The sequence below is a fragment of the Halichoerus grypus genome, chromosome 12 (assembly GCF_964656455.1).
Source record: "Halichoerus grypus chromosome 12, mHalGry1.hap1.1, whole genome shotgun sequence".
Taxonomy (NCBI): domain Eukaryota; kingdom Metazoa; phylum Chordata; class Mammalia; order Carnivora; family Phocidae; genus Halichoerus; species Halichoerus grypus.
In genome coordinates, this window is record NC_135723.1 from 35,330,473 (window position 1) to 35,355,059 (window position 24,587).

General features: G+C 39.2%; 1 protein-coding gene across 4 annotated transcripts in view; it reads left to right on the forward strand.

Annotated features, from left to right (window-relative positions):
• Positions 1-24,587, forward strand: part of CDK14 (cyclin dependent kinase 14) — a 543,473-nt gene that overhangs the window by 443,451 nt on the left and 75,435 nt on the right. For all 4 annotated transcript variants that reach the window (XM_078059238.1, XM_078059237.1, XM_036071484.2 and 1 more), the window contains 2 exons: positions 13,888-14,027; positions 19,666-19,809. In XM_078059238.1, the coding sequence (XP_077915364.1) occupies positions 13,888-14,027; positions 19,666-19,781 (256 nt within the window). In that variant the 3' untranslated portion in view covers positions 19,782-19,809. The remainder of the gene's footprint in view (positions 1-13,887; positions 14,028-19,665; positions 19,810-24,587) is intronic.

Below are 24,587 nucleotides of genomic sequence, written 5' to 3' on the forward strand. Positions count from 1 at the left end.
TTTTTCTTCCTTTTGTCATGCCCCAAGATTCGCCAAAGTTGATATAAATTCACCATGCCTTCTTTAAAAAGCGTAACAGCAAGGCATTCTTCCTGTAGGAGTCAGACTGTAAAAGGTGATTTCCTTTTACTCCATTTGGTTTAAGCCTGTAAAAAGCATTAAGTGAAAAATCTGATATATTTGTTAGGGCATTTATTGCATTACTAAGTTATATTTGCAGTTCTCAGTGAAAGGTTTATTGAGAACATAAACTTTGAAGAGGTTTTGTTCAGGATTAAAGATATATTTTTCTTCTCTTTTGGTGAAATAATATCACACAAAATGATGCCTTTCAGGAGCTATTTTTAGCACTGTTTATAGTCAGAGGATGCACAGTTCCATTCTGGTGAAGCAGATATCAGCTTCCAAATCCAGCCTCTGATGATGAGATTTTTAACTTCTACAGGTTTCAGAGGAATGAAAGGCTCTGAAGTTACCAGTTTCCATTAACTCAATTTACCATAATGTAGACGCACCAATAAGTTAAACAGTTTCCTAGCCGTTTGTAGTGAAAATGTTTTTCATACTGTTGATGTAATTTGGACTAGATATTTAGAACCTATCCATCTGAAATGTAAAACATAAACCATTGCTAAGGTCTAATGTGTGTTGGTGGTTGTTTTTTTTATAAATGAAAGTTTGAATTTAAACTCCTGATGTAATCTTTTATCGTCCAAAATGAGAGTTGTCTTTTTCAGAAGAAATGGTGCTATAATCGGTCACTCAGAATTCAGGAAAATTGGCTCATCTTTATTGTCTAAGCAGCAAAAATATCAAAACCAGCGCAAGGGTAGAACATTCATGAACAATTTGCTTCACTCTTGATTCTGTAAAGACGTTTTGAAAAACTTGTGAAACAGGTGAAAAAATATGATGCCTATGATCGATTGAAGCAAGTTATGGTAAGAAAAGGTCAGTCTTCACAGCGGTCCTGTGGAGCAGAAGAGGGTTATTAATTTTATCCTGATCTATATCCAGAAGTTGGAAAGGTTACAAGTTGCCTGATGTTCTTCAGGTAACAATGGAATTCCATATGGGGAAGGTCATGTGGTTCTGAAGGCCTTGTGTTTATGATTGGATATAACAATAAACAAAATAACTGGGACGTTGAAAGCCAAATCTGTTGAATGCACATTCTTTGGGTTTTGTGGGTATTCTACACTGACTTGTGATTTTAGAATTTTAAATATTCTATAAATTTTATCCTTCTGATTATAAGGGTTAATTATTATTAATGCATTTTTACCTATTTCTTTAACTGAAATAAAATATATCCTTTTCTATCCTGTCCTTCAGTCAGAAGATTAAAAAGTAATTATTTGTGTCTCTTCTGCTATAAACCACATTAAAGTCAAATACTGAACATAAGTACAGAATCGTTTAATCACTAGTCCACTAAGTCTATGAATCTTTTCTAAAATGTAACTGAGGTACAAATAATGCCTGACAGGTGTATACTATTCCTATAGAAGAAAAATGTCAATGTTTGGTAAGCTCTAACACATCTTAGAGAATTTTTAAAATTTTTTGAATTTTTAAAAATTATATTATTTAGACAGAATTAGAGGTTGAGTACATATGGGTGTTATATAAGCTATTAAAAAATAAAATTTTACAACTAAAAAAGTAACTGCTACTAGGCACTGAGAAGAATTGGAGAGGAAATTAACATGGGATCTCTGCAGAAATAGTGTAGTGAACTAGGTAACCTTCTCTTCCCTATAAGCAGGGAAATGAAAGCATGATTGATGCAGGAATTAAATAAAAATAAGTTTAAATACACAAGAGTTTTTGTTTAAAAGAATATAGCAAGAAGTTCACTTATATTAGCTTTTCTCCATGAGTATTTTATGATAATATCTGTATCAGTGGATTTATAAAATGTAAGTATGAAAATCTATAGCTTCATATTAGTACATGGGAAAAGCTAGTATAATTATGTGAAAAGTTAACTGATTTTTTAAAAGCCAAACCACTCTTTATTTGATTTCAGAGTGAACTTAAACATTCAAAAACATCTATTTCTCCAGGGACGGTAGAAAATAGTCATAAATAAAATCACAGCTAGGAAATTTGGGGTAATTTTTATCTAACTAAGCTCTGCAATCCAAAGCAAGAATTTAATATTTTCCTTTTTCTGGCCCACTTTTTGGCAGTTTATAATACTCTTGAGTGTCAGTGCTAATGTTTTCAAAAACTTGATTCATTCACATCCTGCTGAGGACTCTCCAGCACTTTCTGTACTTTTCCACCAGATAGAGTTTACTGTAAGGGCAACTATGTATTGAGTAAGGGTTAGATCTGAAGGAGAGACCTAGCAGTACAGATTGGTCTGACTAGCTTCGGAGACTGTTCATCTTATCCATGTTAAAGCCGGACTCTCTTTATTGTCTTTATTTAATATAGGGCAATGTGGGTGTTAACAAGAATATAGAATGGAGCACTGGGTGTTATACGCAAACAATGAGTCATGGAACACTACATCAAAAACTAATGATGTAATGTATGGTGATTAGCATAACGTAATAAAGTTAAAATTTAAAAAAAGAATATAGAAAGAACAGTCTCTACAGAAATAGAGTTCAGAATTAAAGGAAGAGAGAAAGATAGAAAAATGTAAGGTGTCCATAAGGAAAACTTTAAAATAACCCAATAACCCTCTTACCAACTTGGCAACATACATCCTAGTGTGTGTAGGATAGTAGCAGTAAATCTTTGGTGTGACATGTAGTGGACACTAAGATTTAAGAGTGACAAATCTAGATACTCTTCATTTTGACCCTTTGATTATCTGGGTGAAATAAAATAATACATGTGAAAGCACTTTGTAAACTGTAGCATTCCCTATGTGTAGCATTATCATTATATAACATTTTGACAGGGGAGCTGACCACTGTGGGAATGAGTGTCTTCCGGGTAGATTGTGTCGTTAAACAGTTTCACTAGAATAAATGAATGAGAATTGAACAATCTTCTGTGTACAACAAAACACAACCTATTTATGGAAACTAATATAAAAATGTTATCTGTTTACCTTGAGGGAAGGAATCTCATTAATTTTTTTCATAGCAGTGCATTGACAAAGGAAGTCTCAGCATTAAACAACTCTATCTCTTCATTATTAATGTAACTGAGAGTCTTGCCTCTCATTTCATTGCACAGCCCAGCACCTGGGGTTGAGAAGTTCGCTGCACAAGCCTAAACCTTCCCTTCTATTAGTCTTTTATCTTCTCTCAGAGTTGATTCCAATGTCAGGGATTCCCTTCATGTTCTGCTTGACAAATTACTGACCCCTCTTTGCAAAATGAATTAAATTTGAGCCTGTTTTCTAAAAACAAGAGCAGTTTTATGACCACAGAGTCCCCCTAAGTCAAAAGCTTTGATAAGATGGTAACTAAATGAGCATTTTGCTTTTCCTGTGTAGACAAGAAAGAGTACCACATCTGACAGCCCTGGTTACAGTTGAGGAAACAGCCTGTCTTTATGGGTGGGTGGACCTCTGCACAAATCATTTCCAAGAGATTACTTGTTGCATAATCCAATGGCCAGTGCCCTTGTTGACATCTTTGCCACAGAGACAGCATGTGTACTGCCAAACGAAAGGATCCAGTCCCCCAGCTTTGCTCTGTGAAGAGTGTGACAGTGAGTAAAGCATGAATATATGGGCCCTCAACATCTCACTCCAGCTCACTCTTTTTCCAACTCTGTGAGACAAAGCACACTCGTATGCTCCATGTACAGGCCTACGGTGTATGTAGTTCTATGCCATCATAGAATGCATCGAGGAATATTCTAGAACCTTTTGTTCCCCTTAACTTCCTCTTCAACTGTTATATGGAAATCAGTATCTCCAATGCTCTAAATAAATTGAACTACTACACCTCTACTCTTTATATCCAGCTTTCATGAGCTAACATGTTAATAGGGGTGCCTGACTCTTTTTTTAAATAAGATTTTATTTATTTGAGAGAGAGAGAGAACGAGCAGGGGTGTAGAGGCAGAGGAAGAGGGAAAAGCAGACTACCTGCTGAGCGGTGAGCAGGGAGGCCAACGTGGGGCTCGATCCCAGGACCCTGGGATCATGACCTAAGCCAAAGGCAGACGCTTAACCAACTGAGCCACCCAGGTGCCCTGAGCATGTGACTCTTGATATCAGGGTTATGAGTTCAAACCCCGTGTTGGGCATGGAGCCTACTTAAAAAAATAAACATAAAAAATAAAATGTTAATAAATCCCAGTGAAGATTTCTATAGAGATATTTAGAAGTCAACTCTTGGGAACAAAATGTAACTTGTCTTAGATGTTCCACAGGCAGATGTATCATCAATTTTGGAGGGAGTCTTTTGGAACTACAGTTTAAAAAAACAAAACAAAAACCAAAGAACTTGTAATCCTAGTTTATAATGTACCTTTAAAAAGGCAAGGACCAATTTCCTTCTCACTTAAAAAAAACGAAAGAAAGAAAGAAAATGACACCCTCCAGGGGATGTATATTTTGAAGATTTATCTTAAGATGTTTTTGCTCAAAAATGATGGCTTACTTTTTAAATGCATGTTTCTCAGGTAAAGTAAAACTTCTATAGGTGTAACATTTGATCTACTCAGTCCTCAAGTAAACACCCAGTCATTGCACAAATGTCATGTCCCCAGGCTATACCGGGAACCATGCCTTACAGGAAGGAGCCCTAGCCGCCTCACCCTAGCTGCACTCTCCCTTTTTTTTTGCTTCATCATTTTCATCCTCCACCTTCAGTGCTCTCTTCTCAACTCTGTCAGTCCCCTGTAGTCTGGCAGAAGACTCTGGGTTCACTTTGCTCTTTGTCTTGGTTTTCAGAATGGCTGAGAAACTTAGGTGGCTTTGAAAGCAGTTAGTTGACAGGTTGAGTGAAGAGAAGTGAGATGCACATTAGATCATTTCTTTGGTGACGGCGGAAAGTTCTGGTAGGTTAGTGATGGCAGGCCAGTGTGGCCGTGCTAACCCTCCCTGCCTCTAGGTCACAATGTGGTTCTTCCTAGATTGGAGGGCATATAACCTTAGAGCTAGACAGCCCTTCAAGACCATCTATTCCATCTCCCTCATTTCTGAGGCACAAAAACTGAGCTGCACAAGGGATAAAGAAAATATCCTGCTCCATATCCCTGGTCTAAGGCAGTTTTTTACTGTTCATGTTACCTTCTTTCATACCTTTCTTTTTAATGCAGATTGTGTGTGTGTGTGTGTGTGTGGTGTATGGATAAGGACTAGGAAAATGAAAGATACTACGATTAGAATAGCAGCATTCAACCATAGTAAAAGCATTTGTTTGAAAGTTACTTATAAGATTCTCTACACACACACACACACACACACACACACACACACACACACACACTGGATTCAGTAGGGATTGCCTCTCTTTGTTGTCATCTAGATTTATCATTTTAAAATTCCTTAGGTTTTTCAGAGTTTCCACAACAACAAACATCTTTTACTTTTTAAAAAAATGAATGTGGAATGAACACGAAAGTCCTCTGTCCCACATACCCTGCCAGGTTTATGCGACCCTTCATGAACACAGAGCTCCCTGGGTCCACCCTCTGAGCTGGTAGGCACAGTCTGACAGCTGGAGGCAGGTCCCTACTCAGTGGCCTGGGATCAAGCACTGAGGTCAGTAGGAAGGCCTCACCACTGGCAGTCCCATCTCCCCATTGCCGGAACATCCCTTGAATCAGAAGACCCCCCACCCCAGACATGGAAGTCCCAATGTCAGCCACTCAGAGAGTCAGCTGTCTACCCCTAAGGGTGAATGATCGTTGTGAAAAACCTGCAACACCCCATCTCTCTACACTGCTCCCTCCACTGAATTTCCTTGATGAGTTCCCTGACCCTGCCTTCTCACATCTCTAGATGGCCTGATGTCCATCCTTCAGGACCAAGAGCCATCTGAAAAAATTCTGTGCCCTTTGTTAACCCCTCCCACCCCCAGCTTCTGACAACCACTGATCACTCCTTCGTTTCTATAATTTTGTCTTTGCCAGAATGTCATATAAATGGAATTACTGAGTGTGTAGCCTTTGGCTTCTTTCATTTAGATAATGCATTTGAGACTCATCTATAAAGTTGAGTGGTGAAAGAACCTTAGCCTAGGGGCACCAGGGTGGCTCAGTCTGTTAAGCATCTATCTTTGGCTTGGGTCATGATCCCAGGGTCCTGGGATAGAGCCCCACATTGGGCTCCCTGCTTGGCAGGGAGCCTGCTTCTCCCTCTTCTCCCTGCTTGTTCTCTCTATCTCAAATAAATAAAATCTGATTTTATTAGGAAGATTATAAATATATACTTTTGGGAGGAAAGAGTCTCTTCTACTACCACAAATCTTGACCTAAAATGCTGGAGAAGGTACAACAAGCACATCCTTTCCAATGCATGTGCATAACTGAACCAAGAAGACAGTAAGTGAAATCTCTCAGGGACCAAGAATGAAGAAACCAGAGTGATAAGGAAGTGCTAAAGTTGCCACTGCCCTGAAGTGTTGCTAAAAAAGGAACATGGATCCACTTGGGGTCAGGACACAATGCTTTCGGCCTAAGAAAGGCACCGCATAGGAATCAAGATTCCTCACATAGTCAAGACACTCAAAGCACTTTACCTCAGTAACGGGCTGGCTGAAAAAAAAAAATCTGCTTCCAGCAAAAAGAGACTGGCAAGGACAACTGTGTTGGCTTTGGCTCTGGATGGGGCTGAAAAAGTCCCCTGAAAATTCTATAATTTTAGGTTTAAATTTACATCACTCACATGGTTGCAGAAGCCAACAGAAAGAACTTAGAGCACCTAGCTGTTAAGAGAACCCCAGGACTCCTGACAGAAACAAAAGAAAATCCCTATGGGGAAAGATATTCTCAACCCAGGCCAGTCAGAATTCCCACACATTAACATTAGCCAAGCATGAGCTCACAATCCAGAATTGTAAAACATTTGAGAAAAAGTCACTGTGAGTGAGGGTCAGTCGCAAAAGCAACAACAAAATTGGCCTCCTCCCTCACCCAGAATTTCAGATATTGGAAATTATGAGACATAGAGCATAACTATATTTAAAATGTTGTAAAGAAAGAAAAGATCAAATCTAAAACTTAAACAAGAAACCAAATTGGACACACAAACTTGTCAAAGACTTAAAAAGAACTTACGAAAACAAAATGAATGGGGAAAAAAGCATATTAATGCAGCTGATTAGAGAATTAGTTGAACTGGAAGATAGCTCTGAAGTAATTACTCAGAATGGGGAGCACAGAGGGCAACAGATGGAAAAGATGAAAGAACAAGTAAAGACATGGAAAATTTAATAAGATGGCATTATGTTGTGGTTACAAAATGAGAGAAGAGAGAGAATGGGGATAGGCAGTATTCGAAAAGTAATGGCTGAGATTTTTCCCCAAATTGTTGAAAGACATGAAGCCTCACATTCAGGAAACACTGAATACCAAGTAAGTTAAATGAAAAGAACACCTTGGGGCCCCTGGGTGGCTCAGTCAGTAGGCATCTGCCTTTGGCTCAGGTCATGATCCCAGGGTCCTGGGATCGAGCCCCGCATCGGGCTCCCTGCTCGGCGGGAAGCCTGCTTCTCCCTCTCCCACTCCCCCTGCTTGTGTTCCCCTCTCGCTGTGTCTCTCTCTGTCAAATAAATAAATTTAAAAAATTAAAAAAAAAAAAAGAACACCTTACATTACAATTGTAAAAGGAGAAAGAGAAGAGCTAACAGCGGCAACAACAGAAGCCTGTGAAATAGTATCTCCAGAGTTAAGGGAAAGTGCTTTGAACCTACAATTCTGTCCCCAGCCAAACTGTTACCCTGTATGAAAACAAAATGGAGAAAATTTGCCACTATGTTCTTTTGTCATGGAGAGAACTTCTGAAGTTTGTATTTCAGATACAAAAAAAACTAAGGAGAGAAGGAACATCTGAAACATGAGAAGAAAGGTGATGAAATAAATAGTAAACATGGGTAAATCTAAATAATAATAATTACAGCAGCATTTAATATGTGTGTTTTTAAAAAGTACAGAAAATAGGGGCGCCAGGGTGGCTCAGTTGGTTAAGTGTCCGACTCTTGATTTCAGCTCAGGTCATGATCTCAGGGTTGTGAGATCGAGCCCCACGTCGGGCTCTGCTCTGAGCATGGAGCCTGCTTAAGATTCCCTCTCTCCCTCTCCCGCTGCCCCTCCCTCCTCTAAAAATAAATAAATTAAATAAATAAAAAGCACAGAAAATAGGAATAAAATATGAGACAATACTGTCTGAGAGATGGGACTAGTGTCATCAGAAGTGTTCTAATGTTCTTGTATTGTTCAGCGGGAAGGTAAAGCTACAGTTTAAACTTTAAGCAGTTAAAGTGAAATGTTAAAAAGTTAAGGAGCCATCCGCTAGGAGAACTGAGGGTGAAGGTATAAAGTGTGGAAGTTTCTTCTGATATCCTTGACGGTAAAACAAACAAACAAAACCCTAAACAAAACCAACTGAGGACACACCTGGTTGTAGATTGAGAGGTTCTGTGGTGTTCTTGGTCACATATTTATTACGTTTCTGAAGGGCAGTGGAGACTTTTGTGGGGAACACAGCATGACCCCTATACAGACAGGTGAGCTATAGAAATTCATTACTATTCCACCAAGCAGCTCCATAAGAGGGGTTAACTAAGACACAGGAGGATGGAATTAAAATCAGGAAAGCATTTTACAAGCATTCTGACCTAGATGGGCTAAACCTGGGGGAGCTTCCTTTCTCTTGCCTCATTACTGGAGTAGAGTTGCCTCTCCTTGCTGGGGCGTTCATTTCATTTCCCGTTACTCCCAACGTCTCGCTCAAAGCACTGAGACTTACAAGTGTAGTATATTGAAGTAGACTACAGCTTCTTCACCTCACTTCTATATTCTGTATTCATTTTTCTTTCAATTCTTTCATCATCCTATTGAGTGTTTTTTAACTAAGTATGGCTCAGATGAACTGACCAATTCTTGTGAAGTCGTACACAGGACAGTCTATCCAGTGTGACCCCAAATAACTTAAAAAGTGTGGCATTACCACAATAGGAAGAATATGTGAAGGAACTTACCACACTGCTCTTGCAGAGAAAGGCGGCGTCTAGGTTCCAGACTGACCATTTGATGGTGATGTGCTACCATCCAGCCAGGCTGTTGACCCGTTATGTCTTGGAAAGAGGAAGTTTCTTTAAGAACCTAGTTGTTTTGTCACTGTCATCATGTTGTAGGTCTTGGGAGAGCTCTAATGCTTGTTGTCCTAACATTAATTGAAGGTGGGATGAGATATAAAGATGCAGGAAAGTTTAGAAGACGAAAGTGGAGTAGAGCTTTTTTTTTTTCTTAAGATTTTATTTATTTGACTGCTCCCTCTGCTTGTGCTCTCTCTCTCTGTCAAATAAAGAGACACAGCGAGAGAGGGAACACAAGCAGGGGGAGTGAGAGAGGGAGAAGCAGGCTTCCTGCAGAGCAGGGAGCCTGATGTGGGGCTCGATCCCAGCACCCCGGGATCATGACCTGAGCCGAAGGCAGACGCTTAACGACTGAGCCACCCAGGCTCCCCTGGAGTAGAGCTTTTAAAAGCAAGCAGCTCTTGTCCTAAAATCCAGCTGCACTTCATCTTTACCAGTAGTCATAGAAACTGCTCTTACAGTCAATAAAACTGGGCTGCCTGATGCTATTGTCTCAGAAATGGAGCTTAAGACGGGACCCGGTTTATCATACATATTAGCCAACACATAGGCTTGGCGAATGGGAAGTCTAATGAAGCTTTCATAGGAGTATTGATAAGCAGTTCTATCAGGCCTCCAGCTTGGCAGAATTGCAGCCTCTGTGTTTGGATTATCATCAGGCTGTTTGGAAACTTAGCAAAAGATGCTTGCTGTTCAGCATTTAAAACGTGCTTATCATTTTTATCAATTGACCTTTCCAGGAAGCGTTCAGTATTGAGTTATAAGTCTTCTTCAAATCTATTCACATGCCAGAATCTTAGCAATATATAAAAAATATAAAAAGATTGGGTGCCGAAATACCCAGCCACAATACTTGTATGTTTTTAATATCATACAGAATTAAAATTCAGGAACTGTGAAAAACAGTCTAGATCTTCTATGGTTTATCCCTTCAGTCATTTCAAACATTGATAGTAGGACCTGTATGGCTATTTGCCTGCTACTTTATGTTTATACCTCTCGCATTTAAAACAGGTTTGTGTAACCACTGATTTTGTTGGCTTTTGGCCAAGTCTGATAATGATTTTTTAATGTCTTTCTATAAATCTCATTTTGTGCTATTATGAAAACCTCCATTGTGAAAATCACAAACCTCTGGTTGAAAAGTTCATGTAAAATCCACATTGTAACAGAAGCACATATCTTTAACATTTCCAGACAAAAACATCTTAAAGTTAATTGAATGTTTGCACTTTGGGGTGCAAGTTAAAAGAGAGGGTGGAAAAATGTGGGAGTGAGCTATTAAGTACTTTTAGCAAAATGTCCTGTAGGATGTACTGAATGTACCTGTTAGTAAATATTTGTTTTTAAGATAGACATGCTTTGTTCTTGTAGCTCAAATAATTCTTAATCATAAAATTTCTGAAAGTTTGTAATTTTTTCCTATTTTTATTGGAAGTTGTTTGCCAACCATTGTTGATAAAAGTGTGAATTTTTTCCTTCTCTCCCAATCTTAATTGCAAAAAGAGAAGTTAGTTTCTGCTAATGAATTGAGTAGGTGTCTAATATTTTGTTTTCCTGTTGATCTGTGTAACTTAATATTTGTATACTTGATAATTTGTCATATAATTGATAAGGTGGTACTGTGTATCAGTGTTCAATCATATATTTATAATTTCTGGAATGTATGATTCTAGTTCTTTGGGAAAAATAATTTGTAAATGTCCATCAGCTTGTAAAAACTTAGTGCAGGAATTTAAACATTTAAATAAATACTGAAATGGAAAAAAAGAAAGAAAGAAAAAGTTAAGAGTAATCATTAAACAGATGGAAATAGAATTTATAACTTCTAAAACAGAAGATGGAAATGTTTGATTTTAAAATTCAATTTAAAAGAAGGCAGGAAAAGAGAAAAAAAGATGAAGGACAAAACAGAATGCAGTATTAAAATGTTAACAGTAAATCCAAACATACCAGTAGTCACAATATGTAAGTGGACTAAATTTTCTCCTTGGGTAACTATTAAATCCAGCTATATAATATTTGTGAAAGAGACCTTAAAATTATGGACATGAAACATTAAAAGTAAGAGGATGACAAAGGTATGCCAGGCAAGTACCAAGCAAAAGAAAGCTGATGTCATTAAATTAATATGAGGGGAAAAAATGACTTTTAGCCCAAAAGCCTTATTGAAAATAAAGAAGGTTGCTGCTGAGAGATTGAAGACTAAGTTTATCAGGAAAAGATAAAAGTGCTAAACTGTTACACGTTGAATTACCCGGCTTTAGAATATATAAAACAAAAATTAACGAATTACAAGGGAAGATTTTTAAATAGATCATCACCATGAGAGACTGAAAACAACCACAATCATTCTAGCATTCTGATAAAATGCACTTATGCTTTGGGATAAAATGCCCAAATAAGATATCCTGGAAGTGTCCTATCTCAAACAACTCGGATGAACTCAAAAAGTGGTTCTGGTAATGACAAAGACCCTGCTGTTGAAAATGTGGACAGTTGGAATAAAAGTGGTTCTTGAAATGCAAGTGAAGAAATAGACTTTCTAAATTAAAATTGTGTAATAATGAAAATATTTTTATATATATCCTGAATATCACAAGCATTTGATTATTTCATCACCATTAAAGTTTGACATTAGTCATGTGGAGGGAGGAGAAATGAGGTTGTCTTATATTGGCTAATTCCTTATATTTAGTCGGAATGTGATCAGCAACTATGCAGCGTGTGATTTGTGGCTCCTTGGAGCCAGAGGGACTGCGGACATAGGTGGTTCATCGCTCTTGTACAGAATCAAGCCGATAACTCAGCTGTAGCCTCAGTCTGGCGCTGGTGTTGTTTCATCAAAGCTGTGTCAGACTGATACCAATGATCGTGTTCACCATGATTACATATAAACTGTACATTCAATAGAAGTGCAGTTTTTACCATGAAGTCTACCTATCTCGAACTTTGCATTTGGTATTTTAAAAGATGTTAATGAAAAGTTTATAATAATGGGAGTCTTAGGAAGAGGCAGCAATAATTTGGATGGCCCTGGCGCCTCTTAAAGGAAAGAAGGAAAAAAAAAAAACTATAGAGAATTTTGAGAATGCCTCCTTTTCCTATGCACAAATTTGTCTTTGCCTGGCAGAGACATTTAAAACCAATCCACTGATCGATCAGTTTAAAAAAACAAAAAAACAGCCACTACGACAGCCAAATACTGAACCCATCTATGAGACCTTCACATATGAAGACCTAGAGAGGCCTCATAGGTGGGGTCTTCAGAGTAGTATTTTTCTTTGCTCCTTCCCTGTTTCTTCCTCTATCCAAATTCGTTACCTCCTTTCCTCTTCCTCATTCCCAGTCCTCCCCTGTGCCATAACAATTTTAAATCAATGCTGAAGAGCTGCTTGAGTATGGGAAGCGGGTGAATTGTTGGTTATTGAGGAAAATTCATTGGCTGTGTGTTTAGTAGCTTCAAGACTTTGAAAAAATACTCATCAGCAGATACAACTTGCCTTCACACTCTCTAGCTCTCTCTGAGTCAGTGTCCTTACTGCGCTTGTTGCAGAAACTCAGGAATCCATGGGTTGCCTTTAGAAATTATCTGAGAGGATAACAAATGCAAACCACTTTAGAGTCAAGTAATTCTAGATGGGTTTAAATGCTAAAAAATTGCTTTAATTTAGCAATTAAACCTGCTAATTGAGCAGTCCACACCTTTCTCCGACTCCCGACTCCCGCTTAGCTTGCACTGCTATTAGATGGAGACAGAGTTCCCTTGTCAGACTAAATAAATATGAGCATTGTGTGGAAAGTGCCTAGGAAGGTGCCTGACACGTGTTTGACGACCCATAAATGGCAGCCATTATCAGGAATACTTCTATTATGTTTATGTTAGTTATCTGGGTTTAATTGTGCTGAGCAATGAAACAGAGATTCTACAAGAAGTAAGGCTGGGCTGGACTGTGTGGTCTGATCTGCATTTGAAAGTTGTACCCCATGGGAGATTTGACTTCTCTGCTTTGTTGGTAATCTTGAGACACATATTTTCTATCTATTGTTTCAATGGTCATCTTGAATTAATTCAGCCCCATATGGGTTATACACATTCCCTTTGTTAACCTGCATGTTAATAGCATGATTGCTGATATTTGATGGCGTACTTATGCCAATAATTTTATATTCAATGTAAGAAAATATAAATTCTTAGAGGAAAAGTAACTTCAGTAACTAGAGAACGTAATAGTAGTTTTATTTTAATTCTCCTAGTTATTTTGTATTAATTTTCTTATAAATGTATCCAGATGTGTATGCAATAGGTAGATTCTATGAACAAATTCTGGTAACTATTTGATGAATTATCTCCTGAAATTTTCTCTACCTCGGGACCTTGTTCTATCCTGAAAGTATCAACCTTTTGCTTAGAGTAGAAATATTTTCAATCAATGAGATGAGGATATCAAGAGTATAAAAGCTAGTTTAGATTAACAGATGCCCCAAGAAACAAAGTGAATTCTGCTTCTGTTTATTTTCAGCAGGTAATTTAACTCGGTTTTGGCCAAGAATAAATAGGTCCGGAAAAATTAGGTGAGCTTTATGTCTTATTCAGTGGATTTTCTTGTTTGGTCTGATTTCTCTTTTTTGCTTGTGTTTTCAGGCTCAGCTATGTGAATTATGCAGAGGATCTGGCCTCCAAGCTCTTACAGTGTTCCCCAAAGAACAGACTATCAGCACAGGCTGCCTTGAGCCATGAGTATTTTAGTGACCTGCCCCCACGGCTATGGGAACTGACCGATAGTGAGTATGACAGATCTGAGACATCCAATCAAAGCAGGCATATCATTTTAGTGCCTGTGTGTAACGTACTTGTAGGAGGAGTCATATGTTTTTATATGTGCATATGTAAGATTATGTATGGTTGTATGTGCATTACATGTACACATATATATGTGTGTGCATCTGTAGACGGGGGTGGGGGGAGACCCAGTGAGAGAGAGAGAGAATGAGGAAAAGGGAGTCATGTGTGTATATATTTAGTGGAATCCTGCCATCCGATTGCTAGCTTACCAGGCAGAAAAAGAAAATGGATTCCTTTTTTGCTATCTCTGCTCTGCAGTCTGCAACTGCATGTCTTTGTATTTGATTATGTTTGTGTCCAGAAGAATGATCTGAGCAGTCATAAAGGAAAAGGAAAATATGATTTACATATTTAGTGCTTTATGCATGCAGTACTTTTTAACTGGCTGCAGTACACAGAGAAGAAATGATTCATTTTTGTTTGATTCTCAGAGACCATCTTGGTTGTAACAATAATGTTAAAAAGGGCTGCTATGCAGTGAGCTGACGAGCAGAGTTGGCAATTGGCTAATGCACTGAATTGACATGTAAGAACCGAAGACTTGTAATTCATTTCAACTACGAATGCTCCTGGTATTCATACAGACAGCGCTTCTCTGGATCTTTTAAAACAAAACACATTCCTGGGTGGGTTTTTGTTTTGTTTTTACAAAAGCGTTCGTATTTACACAGCCTTTTTCAATTATATTTTAAATATTTGGGAGATTTATGGCTGGGAGGATCTCATCTTTCTTCCAAAGTGTGAAACAGAATTCTTGTGAAATTTTGCAAGACACTATTGCAGTAAGAACATTTTGGTTCAATGGTGATGTGTTCTTTCCAAATGCCAATTTGAAATATTCCTTCTCATACTCTTTTCTAACTACCTTAAAAATTAATATACTGCCTACATGCATAGGTATTTATAATATATTTATTAATCCTTGGGTATACATTTACTGTAGACATACAGAAAGTTATTTCTTTAATCTCTTGGACTTTAGGCTTTCCCCCCATTGTAGTATTAGATTCTCCTTGACAACAGGACCCCTTTATTTTGTAGCTGAGTCCCAAGTAACAACTCCTCTTGCATATTTCAACCCTAAATCTTTTTTGATATCCTACATTTAATTTGAATTTCTTTTTATCCTAAACTGTCTATAGATATATTAAGCCACTACTCACTACTCCCCCTTATGCTTAGTAAATCTTCTTTAACATTTTACATATTCCTAACCAATATTTATTCTATATTCTGCCCTCCTTTCTTTCTAAAAGTCTACCCGTTGACCATCATGACAGCTCTTCCCATTTTTTTTTTTTTTTAAATTAAAGATGAAATTTCTGTGGAAAAATAATGAATTAGTGGCACATCTTTCTATACTGGAAAAAAAAAAAGATACAAATGGGCTCATTAGTTTATGGCTCATCAAATTCAAACGTATGGTTTGTTTTCCCATTTAGTATAACTTGTAACTTGATATCACTCCTCCTTGGTGACATCTCAATCCCATCTGATTCGATGATTGAGTTTAAGCCAGGATTTTGATGGTCTACGAATTCTGAATTCTGTGGTAGTACTTTTCTGTTAATATGGACTTATTACCCACTTGCCACTTAGTTTATCAGCCAGTGGTTAAATCCAGTTTCTATCAGGAAGTAAATGCCTACACATTATCACTCAGCAGCAGGCTGCCGCCGGAGACAGCCTTGTCCCCGTCATTAACAAGCACAATGTATGCAGAACACCAGAGGGGAATTAAAACCACAAAAAATACCTCAGGGTGGTATTTTTAATATGAGAATTTAATTTGTAATTTCACAGATTAAGAATTTTGGCTGCATTAATCCCTTTATCAGCTCACAGCAGGCTATTTGCAGAAGCATAACCATAAGGCGATATTCATTGGCAGAAACACGTCTTTGCATTAACGTTAAACATCAGGAGCAGTGAAACCTTTTGAAGGGGGGAGAATAAAGATGAAAAATCATTATATTTTTAAAGCAAGATTCTGCTAAATGCCTCCGGTAACAATTTTGAGTTACAGAAATGCTATTTCTGTGTCTAACAGATAATCATTATGAGGCATAAATCCAGTCCCAAGAAAGGACAATCCTGGTATCAAATACTGGAGTCATTTCCATTTAGAACAACGTGCTAGTCCTTGTAAACATGTTTACAAAACAAAATTCCTAGACTTCGGATACTTTGAGAACTAGTTCTTTTAGGTGAAATGACTTCTTCCGGGGACTCTGTTATCTAGGTTAATATTCTGCAGACTATATTTAGAAATTATTCAAATTACATTTCCCGTTAGTATGGAGTCTGATAAAAGTTCACCACCTGGCAAATGGCAGCAGCGAGGGTGATATCCTCATGTGCTTCCTTTAACAAGAAGATTTGGAAAGAGGTCCACCTGAGAAGAAGTGTTGCAGAACCAATAAATGGATTGACTTAAAAATGAATGAATGAATGAATGAATGAATGAATAAAATGGATTGTCTTAAGCAACGAAGTATTGGTTTAGATTCATCAAATCCAGGAACCTCACTGTATTAGTCTGCTCAGGCTGCTATAACAAAATATACCTTAGCCTGTGGGGGCTTAAACAACTAGCATTTATTTCTCTTAGTTCTGGAGGCTAGGATGTCCAAGATGGAGGTACTGGCAGATTTTGTTCCTGGTGAAGCCTCTCCCTGGCTTGCAGAAAGCCACCTAGCTATATCCTCACACAGGCAGAGAGAACAGTCTCTCCCTCTCTCTTCCTCTTTATAAAGCCCCTAATCTTATCATGTGCCCCCCCCACAACCTCCTCCAACTCGAATTACTACCCAAAGACTCCGTCTCCACATACCATCACACTGGGGCTTAAGGTTTCAACATATGAATTTGGGAGGAATGCAATTCAGTCCATAGTGCTTACATTCTTAAAGATAGTTTATAGAGTTTTAAAAAGAATATCCACAAAAGGAAAACACGTATGCAAGCAGAAAGCAAAACCAGGTTAAAAGGAGAAAATTGGAACAAAAATAAATTAAAAGTGGGCTTGAGCCTTCTTGGCCTACTTTAATATATCCGACTCTGTGAGAAGAAGGGTATCAGGTGTCGTTACAATCCCGGTTACACAAAGCACTGCGGTTGTTCCGTGGATCGGTATAAAAATGAAGTTGTATGCTTATGTCAGACTCTTCTTTGCTTTGGAAGAACATTTAACAATATAATATCTTTCTTTAATATACCGCCCCTTAAAATCTCACTAGTTTACATAATACCAAAATTTAGAAGTGATGTGTTAGTGTACCACCAAAGGGGGAATTACACATTCATCAAGCAAGAATAGTGATACCTGGGGATCTGGTAGTTAAAGCTGGCTAATTCTGGTGGCAGCCTGTCATTCTCCCTCTGTCCTGAAACCCCAACAGCCTTGCCCCACTTCTTCACAGAAATTTAATTGCAGGGAAGTAAATGGAGGGCTGATTTAGAAGAAATTCATTACTTTTCCGAAATACACCACAGGGCATTCTCCTGTGTATACTATCAAGTTACATAAATTATTGAAGTTGAACTACCCTTGTCAAAGTAAATGAACAAAATACACTTCATAGCACAGAGTCCTTGATTTTATTACATTCATTTGCTAATTCACAAAACTCAGATCTGCAGTAAAAGAAGGGCAACAAATTGGTACAGTGTGTGGAGCACCGGACTGGGAATCAGACCACCTGGATTCTAGCTTCAGCCCCACTGGGAGCTAGCCGGGCAGCTTTGGGCAAGTGCCTTGATCTCAGTGGGTTCCTGATTTCTCAATTAGAGACACAGTGATCCCTAAGGACCTTTCCAGCTCTGATGTTTGTGAGTTTTCCTACTCATTCCTATATACATCCTGTATATTATCTTAAAACAACATTATAGCCATTAATGTAGCCTCACACCGTCTTCTTAAAAATAAAACAAACACACCCAGTTCACATATATTTACTGCTTTCAGCTAGTTCCTAGACTTCCATTCTCTCGTGAGTCCTTTTAAACAAGGCTTTCATGCACAAGGCTCTGGAACTGTTGTTCTCAAAGTCTCTGTCCATTGGTCTTTCCCCAGCCTTCATCTAGATCCATCAACAGAATTCAACACAACTGTCCATTATCACTTCCTAGTAACGCTTCCTTCCCTTGGATTCCAGGACAGAACACTCCCACGGCTTTCCTATTGCTACCCTAAACTCTCCTCTTCAGACTTCTTTGTGGATTTCTCCTCATCTGCCAGCCCTCTCACTTTTAGAGTGCTCTAGCGCATAATCCTCAGGCCTTTCTATCTACATACGCTCCCCAGAGCCTCCGTGATCTCATTCAGTCTCATGATTTTAGGTATCATTTATACATTGACAGCTTCTAAATTTCTGTCTCCAGTCCCACCTTCCCTGACTCCAGACTTGCATATTCAACTGGCTATTTGGCATCTGCATTTGGCCCTCTAGTAGGCATCTTGAACTTAATATCACCAAAACCGAACTGATCTTTCCCCCCAGGCTTGCTCCATCTGTCCTCTCCCCCTTGTCAATAAATGGCAGCATCGTTCTTCCCACTGATGGAAGCTGTCCTCTATGCCTCTTCTTTTGTCACACTCAACCCCAGTTCTTCCACAGACCCTGTTGGCGCTCCCTTCCAAATAGATCGAGGACACACCACTCCTCACTTCTTCACTGCTATCACCCTGCCCCACGGTGCTCCCCGTCTTCTCTCACCTGCGTTTTACAGTAGTCTTCCGTTTTGCCTGCTTCTCATCTTGCTCCTTGGTGTCAGCCCTTGCTGTTTCCTCTTCCTGTCGTTTGTGCTTGCTAGATTTGTGCCTGGCTTGCTCTCTCACCTCCTTGGGTCTCTGCTCAGATGTCCCTTATCCAGAAAGCTCTAGGGGCGTCTGGCTGGCTCAGTCAGTTAAGCGTCCGACTCTTGATTTCAGCTCCCATCTTGATCTCAGCGTTGTGAGTTCAAGCCCCGCCCTGGGCTCCATGCTGGGTGTGGCGCCTACTTAAAAAAAAAAAAGAAGAAGAAGAAGAAAAGAAAGCCTTCACTGACCTCCTTCCACCGCAGCATTTCCAGTTTCTCTTCCCTGCTTTATTTTTCTTCATAAGACTTACTGCTAGTTCATATATTTTTTGATTGTTTATCATCTGTCTCCCCCGAATGGAATCCACAAGAACAGGGATTTCTTTTCATTCTGGTTTATACGCTACAGGATTCCAAAATACCTAGAACAGTGTAGGCTCCATAAATATTTCTCCGGTGAACAAATGAAAGAATGGCGTGAAGGAAGTGTAAGATATGTTGTTTCCAACCCAAGTTCGTTGTTCTAGATCAGAGAAATACGAGCACGAATATCAACCGCCCTGTGGTTCTGAAGGGAAGGCAGACCGTGCTGTTAGATGTGTATAGAAATCTGTGTCAATGTGTGGCTGTTACCACTTGACATTTCAGAGACCAACACATACCATGATGTTTTATGGGCTGGATATCTGGAATTGCATCTCAGTCTCCATGTTTTACAAGGAAAGATTATAAATAATCTATAAATATATAAATGGAAACTCTTTATTCTGTCCACAGTGTCTTCTATTTTTACCGTCCCAAATGTAAGATTGCAGCCAGAAGCTGGAGAAAGCATGCGGGCCTTTGGGAAAAACAATAGTTATGGCAAAAGTCTATCAAATAGCAAGCACTGATGAGCACAGCATTCTCAAGAAAGCACAGGTAAGGTGACCTACTTTGCCTGGAAAGTAATAATGAATAGACATTGAATAGATCTTTTCAATGAAATATTTCAGATTCCTTTTTTTCCCCTATGAGTCTTATGAATCTCTTGTGTTCATAATGGCATTCATCACAGATTCTCCTGAGGAAAATACAGTTAGTCATATTTTCAGGTACCTACTGGATCCTAGCCAAAATTGTATTTTATTTATGCAGTCGTAAACCATTTCAGTTATAAGCAGATCATTTTAACTACTCATATATTCTTCGTTGACGTTAGAAAAAGGTTAACCTTGGGCCGTAGCTAAGTCACAGATTTACTTTATTGGGCCCATGCCATTTTTCAGATGAGTTGTTCTCATTTTAAAATGGAGAGATTTTACACAAAGTCTGGATTCTTGGCTTTTTTTTTTAAATCAGCAACTCTGGCAATGCTGCACTCGCACGTCCCTGCCAGAATCTCGTGTGTATAACTGAATGGTGGCTGCTTCCCTTGGAAAGAACACGCGCTCCCTCGTTTAGCTCCGCTGCCGTGTGGGCTACTCAGCCCACTTCTGATTCTTCCCTGGGCCCTAGTACAGACCTTATCATGATGATGCTTTTCTTTTTTCCCTGTGCTATTCCTTGACCTCTGCTATTCTGCAGATAGGAGGCGTCATCTAAACAAGGCAATCTCTTGCATGTCGCCTGTTCTAGTCACAGATGCTTCACAGAAACAAGCAGAAGACAGCTGCTTCTGAAAAGGCTGTGTCTTTATTGCCAGATGGAAACGTCTGGGTTTTTTGGGAATTTTCTGCCTATATATATCTTTCTGGGGTTTTTTGTTGTTTTTTTTTTAAGATTTTATAATGTAACATAACTCTGAAGCAAATGGAGAACACACTTTTTTGTGGGGAAGGCTTTTTATTTGCTAGCCCGTATGTGTTCCTTGCTCATGTGGATATTCAGTAATTAAATGTTCCAGTGAATCGAAGGATATAGACAGTATTGCAAGAGCCCCTCTTCCTTCTTCTCCTTCTTAATACGAGATATGTTAATAGGCTGAATTGCCACCATGGTGAAAAGAACAAATGAAACTGTCCACCTTGTCTTGGGGGTGATTTGCCAAAACCTTGAGTTATGTGGAGGACTTTGCTGTTGCCTACATCAACGTGGGGGCCAATTTTGGCCTCTCAGGAATATGGTGGTGATGGATGAATGATGGAAGTGAAAGCTCCCCAGGTAAAACATGGTGTGTAAATGCCAGTCAGAAAATGTTACTAATAGACTCGCTGCTCCATATGTAACAGTAAGATTCTTCATTCTTCAGGTTATTTCCCCCCATTGGATACAAAGTTACCTAGAAGCACAAGTTCACTCCCTCCCTGGTGTTTGTACTCCCATTCTGAATTTCAGTTGGTCACACAAAGAGTGGGCTGAGTTACCTCCTGGTTCTGAGAACAGGTTTAATTCATGAGGTTTGTAGAATATGCTTTTTAAAGTGTTTAACCTGCATTACCATAATGAGGGCCCCTGGCTTCAGAAATCCCGAAGCCAATTCAGTTAAAACAAAAGATGGACTGTATTTGTGCTGCCTCATGCGCCCAGCACACAAGCAAGCTTGAATTTCAGTCACAGGGCTGTGTGTCTTTTCTTCTCTGCTCTTTTAAGATCTCTGACCCGAGCCTACCTAGCTAGTCAAAGCTGCTAGAAGGTGCTTCAGGTCAGCTTCTCCTTGCAAAATCAAATGAAGCTGATTGGACAGAAACAGTGCCCGTAAGGTCTCAGAAATTGCTAATTAAAAAAAGGTTTATAAAAAGAGGTGCTCAGAACTTCAGTCATCCATATTTGAAAGCTTTTACAAAAAAATGTGTTTTCTTTGCAGTATATTTTTTGAGCTAGATTTAAGGTTATACAAACTCCTTCCTCTAGAACTATTTGATAATAATATAAATATGTTCTCTATGAGTTTTCTCCTTTTCACATCAATTTTTGAGGCTTTAATATTATAGTTTATGTTGCTTTCTTCCAAATCCAAATACCTCAGCTTGAGTCAACATTATAGTGAGGAAACATCTAAGTTTTTCTTTTCTCGGAAAAGCTACAGGGAAGCTGGATTTTAAGAGTTTTCTGTCAGCCAGCAGAAAAAGAAACCATTTTAATTTTTCACCTTTGTGGGTTTTTAATTTCACTCAAATGAGGCCATCTTAGAAATCAAATAGTACAGCCTATATATTGGCCTAATACATCTGTGCAGTGGAACTTCTTCTGACCAATAGCTGAATATTAATGTCTATATTGTAGATATGACAGAGCAAAAAGTCTACATAAATAAGAGCATTTGTATAGAAAAACATGTAATTCCCTAGATTTTGATTTTGTTGTTGATGAATTAATTAACTGTTTAGAGCAAGCTGTGGCATGTTTAATTTTTCTCAAACTTCCCAGTTCTTTGTAAAACCTAGAGAAATTGGGAAGAAGAGGGGTGGAAAAGAGGTTGAGGGCCCAATGAGGCTAACACTGTAATCTAGCATTTCAGCCGTCTCTCTTTGGGGAGTTGCACAGAATCAGGATGAAAAATGCATTGAATCACTTCTGTTTTTGAAATGATGGAGAACTGTTCTAACTTTCCTCCTATACCTCAGTGCCAAATTGTTTCTAAACTTGCATACTAAGGTCACTTCAATTATTTAGTTAATAATCCTGGATTTGCAAAAAGTGGCCTTAGTGGAAAAGCTAATGAGAAGCATTTTTCTTTGCAGCAGAAAGCAATTTTGGTTCAGAGTCTTATAACCAAATTAAATGAGAAGAAAACTGCCTCCACCTAAGTTAAAAATGGGGTAGGTGCCACTGGATGATCAAAATACTGTGCTTCCTACATGTTGTTATCCTCTAAAAATGTTAGTAGACTAATGCTTTCATAGATTGTCCCCACTCTTTTTACCAGCATTGAAGGGTAAGACCATCCTAAAGTCTGAGAGAGCCTGGAAATGTACATTGAAATTTTTCCCGAAGACCAGAAGCTATCAAATACCACATCCATTTGTATCACTTATATTTCCATATAGCAATTCCAAACACGCCCCTACGCTGAGCTTAATTTTCCAGTCATTCTGAATTGAGACGGAAACTGCATGATCACTCTGTCTACTCCTTTTGCTGAATACAGGGGTAAGAAAGACCCTCTGGCATCATTATCTGAATGTTCAGTAAAGCAGGTGTTCTCATGCCCTGGGGAGTTTTTTAAAACTGCAGGTTCCTGGGGTCCATGAATCTGCACTTTGAAGGACCCCAAAGGATGTTAATGCAGGTAGCCCTTGAACCACATATGATGGAATCTTCAGTAAATATTCAAGAACTGTATATTTATGAAGTAAAATAATCAACTTATTTGGGTCAGGACTGGATAAAGACAGACTAGGAAAATCCATCCCTTTCCTTCCCTTCCATATTCTTTTAAGGAAGAATAGCGCAGAGTTATGCTCTCCCAACAGGGTAACCCACTAGCCACGTGTGGCTCTTTCCATTTAATTTTTAATTAATTAAAATTAAATTAGAATTTTGTTTCCTCAGTAGCAGAACCCCATGTCAAGTGCTCATTAGCTACACATGACTCATGGCCACATACTGGGGACAGGGCAGATGCAGAACCTTTCCAGTATCACAGAACACTCTACTGGATGGCACTGGTGAAGCGCATTGCCCCTGCCTGCCTTTTTAAAAAAAGAATCGGGAAAATTAAAACTGCATTCAATCAGTAAAACTATGTTTCAATTCTGGATTATAGCCGTCTAAGAGAAGCTTGAATTGTGTGAGGAAGGGACACCTTCCATTGAGAAGACAGGTGGCCGGGTGCGAGGGACAGAGACAGATCGTTGAGAATGACAGGAAGAGCTGTGCAGTGGGGCCGGGGAGACCACGAGGGAGTGGACTCGGTCAGGTTTCTTCAGTTAACAGTGGTCTTTGTTGAGGTTGCTTCGGGAAATTAGGCAGAGCAAGGCCGACGGTCCACGCAGCTGCATAGACAGGCCTCACGAAGACTGGGTGTCCATCAGAATCCAGCAGGAGCCTTACTTTGCCTACCACCTTAGCCACCAGCTCAGCTCTGGTAACCGCTCCTGCCGACGCGGATGGCTCTTGCTGTCCTCGGTGCGTGACATGATGGCGGCTTGCTTTTTCTGGCCGTGCCTCTGCTACCATTTCCCTCTCCTCTTCATCTCATGGCTTCCACCGGCTTGTTTCTGCTTATTCATGAATCCTGCTTATTGTCATTTCCCTTCGTCCCTCCATTTCCAGGACAGCCTCTCAGTGAGCTCTTTTACTCGGATTCAAACCTTCTGCAGGAGCAGCGCTGATTGGTGTAGGCATCCTCGTGAAGCAGAAAGCAAAGCTTTGAGCTAGGCTGTTGTGTCAGTCTGACTGGATTGCCTTGGGCCCAGCGCCGAGCCCTGATCCAGTCAGCTGAGCTGTGAACGGGGCCAGTCTTCTCTTAAGGAACGCCTCAGGAGAGAGTTCTGGCTTTAGCAGCCCCTGAAGCTTCTACAAAGCCCAGAGTATAGCCAGAAGGCACCTTGCCTGGCCTGTACACTATGAAGGAAAACAAAATCGAACAAGTACAGAGGGAAATTCCAATTTTAATGGCATGACAGCACCCTCATTGTGTGATTTTTTTTTTTTTGACGAAAGGTCTTTTTAAGCCATGTTGCATTTTCTCAACTGTAGACACAAAAGGAGATAATACTCATTAATACTAACCACAGTGTAAGAAATGCAAGTATTAGTTGTAGCTTTCCTTTAGC